The 11,279-nt window shown below is 40.5% G+C and overlaps 1 protein-coding gene across 1 annotated transcript; it reads left to right on the forward strand.

Moving 5' to 3' along the window:
• Positions 1 to 230: 230 nt before the first annotated feature.
• Positions 231 to 10,773, forward strand: EIF1AX (eukaryotic translation initiation factor 1A X-linked). The gene is made up of 7 exons (XM_065858324.2): positions 231 to 392; positions 1,344 to 1,427; positions 4,275 to 4,378; positions 6,024 to 6,074; positions 7,071 to 7,152; positions 7,260 to 7,351; positions 9,431 to 10,773. The coding sequence occupies exons 1-7, from the start codon at positions 377 to 379 to the stop codon at positions 9,434 to 9,436; spliced, it is 435 nt and encodes a 144-aa protein (XP_065714396.1). The 5' UTR covers positions 231 to 376; the 3' UTR covers positions 9,437 to 10,773.
• The last annotated feature ends 506 nt before the right edge of the window (positions 10,774 to 11,279 follow it).

Below are 11,279 nucleotides of genomic sequence, written 5' to 3' on the forward strand. Positions count from 1 at the left end.
TTGGCCTCTGCCCGCCCGGCGCGGAGTCCTGGCCAATCGGCGCGGCGCCCGCCGATCACGACGCCCACTGAGGTGTGTGTCCCTGGCATCGCTACGCCGCTGGGAGACAGACATGCTGCCAGGAGGGCGTCAGGTGCATGCGCAGATCCGGCCCTGCCAGGAGGCGGCGAGTCCGCCCACACGCCAGGGGGCGCCGTGGGTCGGATCGGCGCCAGCGGCCGGAACGCACGAGTCAGGCGCTGCCCCGGCCCCGCCGCGCGAGGAGCCGCCGCCGATCCCGCCCGGAGCCGCTGTCCGCCTCCGCCTCGCGAGAGCCGCGTGAAGCCCCAACCGCCGCCCCTGTCCGCAGCCCCTCCGCGGCGGAGCGCCCGGCGCCATGCCCAAGAATAAAGGTGAGGCGCTCTCCCTTCTGCGGCGGCCTGTCCCTTCGCCGTGGCGACGAGGCCCGGCCTGGCCGCGCCGGGGAGGCCTGGGGACGCCACCGCGCCGGCCGCTGCTTCTCACGTGGGAGCCGCCGCGGCCTGGTGCCCGCGGGCGGGGCGGGGAGGGGGCGGAGGAGCCCTTCCGGCAACCCCGCTGTGCCCACGGGTCCCCGCGGCCGGTTCCCCCTCCCCGCTACCAGTCCTTCTCAGGCGTGAGTCCCAGCCTGGCTCCGGTACTGCGCGGCCCAGCGACGTGTTGGGGCGGCCGCTGAGGAAGCGGACGGTTGTGCGTGCCCCTCCGTGCGCTCGCTGGGCGCTGCCGCTTCTCCCCTTTTCGTTCACCCTGCTGATAATGAAAAAGAAGAAGAAAGAGAAACGGAACAGCAGTTTTTTGTCACGGGGCGGCGCGGGGGGAAAGTAGGAGCTTGTCGTCTGCGGCTTCATGAAGAGCATCTAATCCCCACGTGTGTGCCTTTTAAAAAGGGCATTTTTGCTTGGAGCGTAAGCTTCCCTCTGAGGATTTCAGGAATTTCAGCACTACCATACTCCCTCCGGTTATTATTCTGCTCCTTGGTGGTTACGTGCATAAGGTTATCCCACCATTATTTATGAGGTATTTGGTAGCAGCCATCACAAAAACTGAAAATGGCAATCTTGTGCAAATCCTTGCTGAAGGGTACTGTCGCTCCAGAGCAACCAGGACATCTTGAATAGTGGAGGCTCTGATCTTTTAATTACTATGTTACTACTCAATTTTAAAAATAGAGCTAAAAATGTCCAGTCAAAAAATCTAGACTTGGATAAGATATTCAAAACAGCCATTTAGAGAACAAGCACAGAAATCTCCATAAGTCTGAGTATTTGATTCACTGTATTCCCAGATAGTAATACGTGCTCTTTGTTTTACGTCCTGTAATTTAGGCAAAGGAGGTAAAAACAGACGACGAGGTAAGAATGAGAATGAATCAGAAAAAAGAGAACTGGTGTTCAAGGAAGATGGGCAAGGTGAGTTTTTAACTATAGTACAGCAATGCCATTGTTTTCAGTCAGATATTGTAAGTGATGTACATTGGAAGTTTATACAGAACACCTGGATGTCTGAAAAATACTAAAGTTATTGTGTAAAAGGTATTCTTATTGGGTTTGTATTTGAATTCTAAATGACACAGTGAGTGTAGGAGGAAGACATTAGGCAAAGGGAAATTTTAAATAGCTTCACAACTTAAGAATGAAGCTTGCCTCTCCTTGACGTTATTGTGATGCTGTGTGTAATACAGTATGTATGTAAACACTGCCCAGAAATCCCTTGAGTTGCTCTGTGTGAGGGTCTGTAAGCAGCTGTCTTAGCTGATGTAGTTCAGTGTTGCCAGTAGTTATTTGTTGTCTCTTGGATGCACAGTTCCGCTTTCTGTTCTATACCAACTATACCTTTTCTTGGATCCTTTGATGAGCTCTCTGAAGTCACTGGCCTGGCAGAACATTACATCTTGCTTCTACTTTTTCCTGATGGTTTGGTTGAACTGGCTTCTGGGTTGGGATGTCTAACGATTACTGAAATGAGCAATAGGTAAGGTCCATACTTGAATGCTGTCAGGTAAAGTAAGCCACAGGAGTGTTCAGCTGGAGGGTGATGACTAGGATTCCCCTCTCCTTTGCCTGTTAGTGACAGTGATCTCACCTGCCTTTTGGCTTACCCTGTCTAGTGTGTCACATACTTGTGGTTGCTCACATACATACGAGTACTTGCTTAGTGACCAGTTAATCAGGTGCTTTGTTAGAAATACAGGAAGGGAACTGACTTAAATTACTGTAAAAGAAGTGACCACTGAACTAATTTTTTAAGCTTTTTCTGATATTCTGTCACAGCTATAAGCAAAAAAGAAGTTGATTTTGATGCACCTATGAAACTTAAAATCCTTTTCAACTCCAAAGCAAAATCTGCTGAATCATAGAATCATTTAGGTTGGAAAGGACCTTTAAGATCATCAAGTCGAACCATTAACCTCACTCTGCTAAGTCCAGCTCTACACCCTGTCCTTGAGAACCTCATCTGTATGTCTTTTAGACATCTCCAGGGGTGGCAACCCGACCACTTCCCTGGGCAGCCTGTTCCAATGCCTGACAACCCTTTTCGTGAATAAATGTTTACTAATATCCAGTCTGAACCTCCCCTGGCACAACTTCAGGCCATTTCCTTTTGTCCTCTCACTTGCTACTTGGGAGAAGAGACCAACCCCCTCCATGCTACAACCTCCTTTCAGGTAGTTGCAGAGAGCGATAAGGTCTCCCCTCAGCCTCCTTTTCTCCAGGCTGAACAGCCCCAGTTCCCTCAACTGCTTCTCATCAGACTTGTGCTCCAGGCCCCTCACCAGCTTTGTTGCCTTTCTCTGAACTCCCTCCAGCACCTCAATGTCTTTCCTGTAGTGAGGGGCCCAAAACAGAACACAGGATTCGAGGTGTGGCCTCACCAGGGGTGAGTACAAGGGGATGATCACTTCTCTAGTCCTGCTGGCCACACTGTTCCTGATACAAGCCAGGACACTGCTGGCCTTCTTGGCCACCTGGGCACACTGCTGGCTCATGTTCAGCCAGCTGTCTATCAACACCCGCTGGTCCTTTTCCACCAGACAGCTTTCCAGTCATTCTTCCCCAAGCCTGTAGTTGCTGCCTGGGGTTGTTGTGATCCAGGTGCAGGACCCGGCACCTGGTCTTGTTGAACCTCATACAATTGACCTTAGACCATCAATCCAGCCTGTCCAGATCTGTCTGTATGGTCTTCCTATCCTCCAGCAGATAACACTCCCACACAGTTGTTTTTATCTGCAGACTTACTGAGGGTTTACTCAATCCCCTCGTCCAGATCATTGATAAAGAGATGAAACAGAACTGACCCCAGTACTGAGCCCTGGGAAACACCGCTCGTCACTGGCCACCACCTGCTTTTAACTCCATTCACCACAGCTCTTTGGGTCCGGCCATCCAGACAGTTTTTTACCGATGAAGAGTATGCTTGTGCAAGCCATCAGCAATGATGAAACATTATCAGTTAAAATTCTCATATGGTTTGTTAAACTACCGAGGTTGTGCTAAGTAAAGATTTTAGAATATTGAAATGCAGCTCTGGCTAATTGGGAATTTTTTTTCCTGGTGAGCATAAGTGGTCAGATTATGTTATTATTATAAAGCTTGTAAGAACAATAATGTTGTAGTTCTTACAAACTTTATTCTTTTTAGTTAAATGCAAACTTTTAATAGTGTGTGCGAAGTACTTCAGTAGTATTTTCTGGAACCTGGTGAGGAAAGGAGATAAAATACAAGGTGAGAGATTGAGGGTAGGTGTTGAAGAGAAGTTTCATAGTTTTCAGCTGAAGCCTGATACTTGCCTTTCAGGCAGTTTCTGGGAACACCAGAATGTGTTGTTTCAGGAACAGCATTTGTTTCCACAGAGCCTCTGCAGAAGGGATTCAGAGTATCAATGGGGTGTACAGAATGTCCTGCTCTTTCCTCTTCCCTCAATGATAGCACAAGATTTTGTCCATTAGGACAGGCACCATCATGCTGTCATAAACTTTCCAACTCTGACTTTCTAGCTCTAAAAATTATCTGTAGTAAGCATTTTGGAGGGAACAAAAGCATAGATACAACCAAGGATGAGCAGTTCTTGAAAATGTTAATGTCAACAATAATATGAAAACTGCAATACATTCAGTGGCCTGTGTGGCCAGCTCCTTTCAGCCCTTCCTGTTTGATAAAATGTTACAGGAAATTTTGGTTACAGTGGCAAAAGCTATTGGTTGTTTCATGAGGCTGTATTTATTTAGAAGCTTTGCTATATGTTACCATCTCTTTCAGAATATGCCCAGGTGATCAAGATGTTAGGCAATGGAAGACTGGAGGCCTTATGTTTTGATGGCGTGAAGAGGTTATGTCATATTAGAGGGAAACTAAGAAAAAAGGTAATTTCAAAGCGTTAGAATACAGAAGAATGGCATTATGCATGATATGTAATTGTAAAAATTTATGTGTGTAGCTCATTACAAAAGTTAATATTTCTGCTGTATTTAATAGCCTAAACTTACTTTTTTGATAGTAAACTAGTTTGTTCTTCTTTTTGTATTGCCAGCACAAAAACAGGCAGTCTCTGGTTTTTGAGATAAGCTGGTAATTGAAGGGCTGCCTTTGGATGTGCACATTTCAGGGGGGACTTTTTTGCCTGTTTATGGTATAATAATTTTTCATATTCTAGAAACTTATATGTATAGGAAATATTTAAAAACTCCGTAGTTGTACATGAGGAACTTGATGACTATTTGGAAAATCAACATGTTATAGCTGAGACTAGATCAGTACTTAGCTTGGCAGGAGAACTTCAAACAGGAAGATTGACTCCCAGCATTGGAAAATAAAGGTGTAAGAGGGTTGTCCAAGGCCATATTTTCGTATGCTACTTTCTGAACAGAAAAGAATCAGGGTTTGGTACCCCACTTAGTTTGATCCGGGGAGAAATTGAATAATTATCATCTTCTCACTGGGTGACTTATCTCAGTGGTTCAATAAGGGTGATTTCAGAAAGTTTCTTTATAGCTTCCTGCAGGCACCTCAAATGCCATAATTTCATTGTCCACTTAAAGTTCCCAAAATACTTTTGTGCAAAGCTGACGTACAAAAGTTTGTACCTTCAGGGAAGTCGGATGTATGTGTTTGCCATCTTTGCATGGTGTTCCCTCTTGCCCATGTCAAATGTTACAGCTTTCTGTCCTCTGCTGGTGTATGGTACGGAGGAGGTCCTCTCAGTCTGTTCCCAATAAAAACAGACATTCACTGTGTTCATTTGGGATTGTTCCACCTCTCTGTTTTTGAAGACCAGTGAATGCTCTTATCTTGGTATCAGTGTGAGCCCCGCTCGCTGCCTGGAATGCACTGCAATAAGCTGTTGAGGGTGATGGAAAATGTACATTAATAAATGCTAGGTGCTGCAGAATTAATTTCTTGCTACTGAAAGCATCACTTATCTATTCCTCATGTCTCAAAGAAAGGAAAGCTCAACTGAAATGTATTTTATCTCCAAAAAAATCAAGCTAATGTGGGATAGAACTATAGTGTGCATTTAAATTAGCTTGTGCTGTTTTGTAGGCTTCTGGCTTTGGCTTGACTGATCAGCATAGTCAGTTACTAGAAACAACTCTGTTAATTTTCTTGTGCTCTTCATTGTGTTTGTCCGTCATCTGCTTCATCAGATCTTTCTTTTGTTTTTGCCCTTGTGGAGCTCTGTTGAGAGAGTGGTGGCTTGATGCATTATTTCTGTTTTCTCAGAAGCTGTGACTTCATAACCACCTTGTTGGCTAGAAGCTCTACAAAGAAGTTTGATTTAATTTAGTAATAGCTCTGTAATGTGAAATAATGTATCTATGAGTATTTCTGACACTGGTTTTGCTGTTAAAATATGAAACTGGATATTTCCAGTTTACTGGTTAGAAAGTGAAAATGGGGGCTCTAGTGAAATGTTTTGTGTCCTTCAGCAAACCGAATTGTGCTGTTTGACTCTTGTGTTATACAACAAAAATTGAATTCCTGCAATATAACATATATTTTCTCTTCCAGGTTTGGATAAATACATCTGATATTATATTGGTTGGCTTAAGAGACTACCAGGTAAAAATGCAGTGTAATTTGCCAATGAAGAATATTTTACAAACAGCTTTATTTAATGTTAAATTGCAGCAGGTATCATAAGGAAGTTCCCATCTAACTTTGAATATGTATTTAGTTATGCTAAATCATGACTTCTAGTTTCCTTGTATTACAGAAAGATTGTCATAAGTAGATGACAAATCCTGGTTCAACTTGTTTTTCTGAATTACACCCTGAAAGTTTGTGAGAGAAGGTGCTTATTGGCATAACACCTGACCTTTTTTTTCCAGGTGTAGCTGTTTGATGCTTGGATCCTGTGATATAATGGAGACTGAGTCAAGCACCAAACATTTTTTGTGATAATGTGAATTTTTGGTAATGAGAATTTTGGAGCCTTGATTTTTAGCCTTTTAGCTTAAGAGGCCAGTTATCAGTGGCGAGTTTTTACTTAAATTTCCAAAAATGAAGTAGCACAATTTTACCTAATGTAAAGGTTAATGGAAAACAATTGTCATATTATCATTAGGTAAATGCTTTTTCATGAATGTTAGTGTTGTGTCATCAGTTGTTTGAAGACCGATTCTGCTTCTGAAATGTACATTAGAATTGTAAAACATTTAAGAAATTGTAATTTACTGTGTATATGGAACTACTTCAAACTAGGAAGTTTTGACACTTCCTGACTAGCCACCAGACACTTCACCATGTGTGTTCTCTGAAGAAAGATTAGTTTCAAAGGCATGAAACTGAACTTCTGAAATTAATTATAACAGGAGAGAATAAAGTTATCGCCCAGAATAAATCAAGATATTCTACAGATAAGCATTTTTTTACTTCACATTTAAAGGAACTGAAGGGGAAGGAGGAACAAGATATTATTCTGTAAATAACATTGGTGTTATTCTTCTGTAAATAGTATAGGTCCTGTTCTTCTATAAATAATGTAGGTGTTACTAGTCTGCTGAGATTAATAGGGAGGTTCTTTTCTCCATAGATGACTAATAAATTCTTATTTAGGATAACAAGGCTGATGTTATTCTAAAGTACAATGCAGATGAAGCCAGAAGTCTGAAAGCATATGGGGAGCTTCCAGAACATGGTAAGAATCTTTTCACTTCAAATTGGAAGTTCAGATTGGACAAGAATATTCAATCTGTCTTGACTTGGTGTGAGTGCACTCCTTAACTTCTCAAAATTACATTTTAGCTAAAATCAATGAAACAGACACATTTGGTCCTGGAGATGATGATGAAATTCAGTTTGATGATATTGGAGATGATGATGAAGACATTGATGACGTAAGTAGTAAACATAGATTCTATGTCATATGCTTGAAACTGTCATCTTTGGCAATAAGCTGCTTTTCCTTGGTTTAGAGCAAGTAAAATAATACACTGATATTCAGAATAGCTCACCTTCTCAAGGACTGCTTCAGAAAGTGGTGTAGATGTATGCATGGCAGCTTCCTGTTGTCTCCTCTGTCCTGCAACCCTTCTCTAGCAAATGTATGCTTAGGGTCATACTCTTAAAATACACATGGAGAGCAGTCTTGTCAAAACTCTTAAGATGCCTAAAAAAGAAAATCAAAGTCAGTTGACCCCAAAGACCTGGAGTTATGTAGCAGCATCCGTTCAAACGATTGTGTGCGCGCACGCATGAGGAGTTGCAGTTACACGAGTCACATACGTGGATGTGGCTGGGTGTGTTTGTATTGAAGGAGCTGAATGTAGTGCTTAGTATTGCTCTCTGAAGTGCAAGCTCCTTACAACAAGCTTGTGATGGAAAGCGAAGTAAAAGATTTAGGAAGGTTTTGCAGACTGCTGGCATTTCCTTGCATCCCCTGCTCAGTGAGCCAGAAAGACTTCTTGGTCAGCTCCTGTGCCATGTGAGGCAGCTCAGTTGAGGCAGATAGAGCCATAAACTCCATTGGACACCAACTGCTGGAGCAGGTCACAGGTTACATATATGTCTCGGCAATCTGCACAAACAGGTGTGGGTTTCACCTCTCTGATTCCTCTATAGTTTTAACAACCTGACTAATAATACCTACAGAAATAATTGAGAGATTTTTATTTTTAAAAAACTGAAGACTTTAAGTCTCCATTTTTGTTTACATGAAAATCATAAAAAGCTGCATCTTAGTAGTTAACAAAGTCAACTGTAATCCTGAATTTACAGATTTTTCACAATCAGTTGTGTTAGTACTTATCACTAAGCCACAGTAAGTGACCACACTCTTAAATTGTAGGAGTAAAATTGTTATAGTAAATTGCAGAAGTAGAGTCTGCTGTGAAATGTTTCCTAAGATCATGCACTTCATTTTTCAGTTGAGAGATGACTGTGTGCAGGGTCAACTGGCTGAGAGGATAAGTAGTAACTTACTGAGCCAGTGAGTTAACTTAATTGGATAGACTGTTCTAAGTATATTATTATGTTTTAATTCTTCATCTTTTTAGTCCTCTCTTTCCGAGTTAGTAATGTGGCTGATTATCTTTAAATGCTTACATTATTTTGACTATTTTGAGGTTCTCAATGTATGAAGCATTAGATTAAATATTTTTAAAATATCAATAATGGTGAATTTTTATTCAGGCTTCTTAAAATTTCACTTTTGACTTGTCAGTGATTTTGCTTACTGAAGTTTTAGCTTAGTGAAGCTAGAAACACTTTCGAATACTGCGTGCTTTTAATAATGAAACTATTGTAAAACATCGAAGTGATAAGTAGCTGTAGGAATATTGAAATAATAAAATCTGCAAATTGGTGGATCTTTGTGTGGGATAATGTATTTAAGTGCATAGCTATGGTTGTTTTTAAGCTTCTGTCAGCTATGCAATATTAATGTCGTGCTTTAAGAAAGGAAAAGACATAAAGAGTTAGAATGTGAATGACCTTTCCGAGGATCATCCTAGTCTGCCTAGAATGAAGTGCAGCTTCCAGGGTCATAGTTAATGTGAAAGATTTGGTGGAATCTTTCCACTGTTGCCCGTGTCAAAATAATGGTTAGAAAACCGTTCGTTTTTGCCACCAAATCAGCTGGGATAGTCACTACTTAGGGAAGTTACCTTTAAACTTGATTTTGTTTTCATTTTTGAGAAGCATGGGCTAATTTATTTCTGTAGTACTTATGCATAATATTGGCAAAACTGCTTTCCTGCATAACTGTGGTATTTTGATGGTGGTGAGGACAGAATCACAGGACGTAAGAGGAGTCATCATTCACATGTTAAGGAAATGGGATATGAGCTGAGGCAAAATCAGTACTGTACTGAGTTCAGGAAGTCTCCTGTTGAACTGTAAAAGTAGCCTAAAGACAGAATTGTTTGATGAAAAAATGCATGTGAATTAAACACATGGTGTGATGTTTTGCTTTTCAGATCTAATTTGGAACAGAGGTTTACATTCCGACGTTTTTCCTCCAAGGATTGTTCTACATTGATATTTCGATTATTTTTTGGGTGAAGTCCCTTTCTTTTAAGAAGACTCAAAATTCTCGGTAAAGAGTGTAGTTTGTTACATCGAAAGGATTTATTTTCAATGTTTGTTTTAAAGTATTTATATTTCTTTAGAAATGGATAATGCTGGATTATCACAAAGGTTCAGTGAAACGCCACAAATATTTTGTCTCTTAACCAATTAGAGCTTTTACCGCTGGATGTAAGTGAGATACAGTGACATGGGCTGTAAAAGACTGCATTCCCGCTTCTGCTTTCATCACTACAATTCCAGTTAAACTTGTATTTTGAAATAAAAATTGTTTACCCTGTAATTATCATGGATTTTGATTAAACACAAATACCCAGTTGATATTCATATCAAATCATACTATGCAGTGTTTGTCCTTATACCCCTTGCCTTGATGTTAACTTTGAAAAGATTTTGATAATATAAAAGGAAGGCAGAGATCTGCATTTAAATTCATAATGCATGATGATCTGCTTTTCACGTCTAGTAGCATGCTGCTATTTTTATACTGATTTTGATAATTAAAAACACTCATTATTTCAAAGATGTAAATTTGCCACAGCGGAGGGGTAGGGGAGAAGGAAAGCTAAAAAGTTAGCAGCATCTCAACTTTGCAGTTGTTGAAAACTGTCTTGTATGCAGACCTCTTGTAAGTACAGTGGTCAAGCTGTAGTTGCAGAAGATGAACACTGGGTGGCACCCAACTTAACAGGGATACAATACTACAAAACGTTAATAGTTGGGTTTGTGCTGAAACTAGTTTTTCCCCGAAGCGAATGCTTAACATTCTTGATATGTTAAACATGTAGAATATTTTTACATTATAGAAAAGGTTATGTTTAGAGTTTTATTTTCATCTTACATTTTCCATACATTGTAAGGTACAACTTTAAAGGTTATGTGAACTTTGAATAACAATATAAATGAGAAAATTTCTGTTAAATGTAGGAAAAGGATCTTTTCATCCAGAATAAATCACTGAAACAAACTAATGGAAAGATTCTTCTCCACCTTCAGACTGGAGGAGTGAATTAAGAAGCTGAATAAAGACTAACATCATCATGCAAATATTATTTTGTGGTAGCCTTAGTTTCTTTGTCTTCAGTTATGTATTTAACAACTCTGAAAGCAGGCTAATGGAAAACTTCCTTTTGTGCCATAAAAATCTGATTCTTGACACTTGTATTCGTTATACAGTCTTTTTGCTATGATGTAAAGTGACTACCCCAATAGATAAAAACAAAATGGCTTTAAATATGGAGTGGCCTCATTGCTTTATATGATTTTTCAGGAGAGGTTTGGGGCTAGATTTGAACTTCCAGAGCTTCTGCAGAAGTATCTTCTCATTTACTTTTTTCTTTCATTATAGTGTCTATTTTCCTTACGTGGATCTAGTATCTTATTCTAGGGATAAGGATTTAATAGTACTAAGTAATTTTGCCAAATGTTTCATGGATTTTAAATATCTATTGTACAAACTTGCTAAATATCCGGAAAAGATACTACCAACATAACATTCTTATTCCACTGATCTTTAAGTATATCAATTTACTGTCTTTATGTGCCTAAAAGGTTCAGTTATATCAAGCAACATAAATGCTGAAATGTTTCAGACTAAGGTTTATAAACCATTCCCAAGCTCATTGGTTTCCTCAACATACTAAGCAGACTATGAGCAGCTTGGAAAATGGTTAAAAGCTCTCAAAACTGATCTTGATGTGCAAGTGCAGACAATGTCAGTTGTGCTAACAGAAATGTTGG

The sequence above is a fragment of the Patagioenas fasciata genome, chromosome 1, assembly GCF_037038585.1.
Source record: "Patagioenas fasciata isolate bPatFas1 chromosome 1, bPatFas1.hap1, whole genome shotgun sequence".
NCBI lineage: Eukaryota > Metazoa > Chordata > Aves > Columbiformes > Columbidae > Patagioenas > Patagioenas fasciata.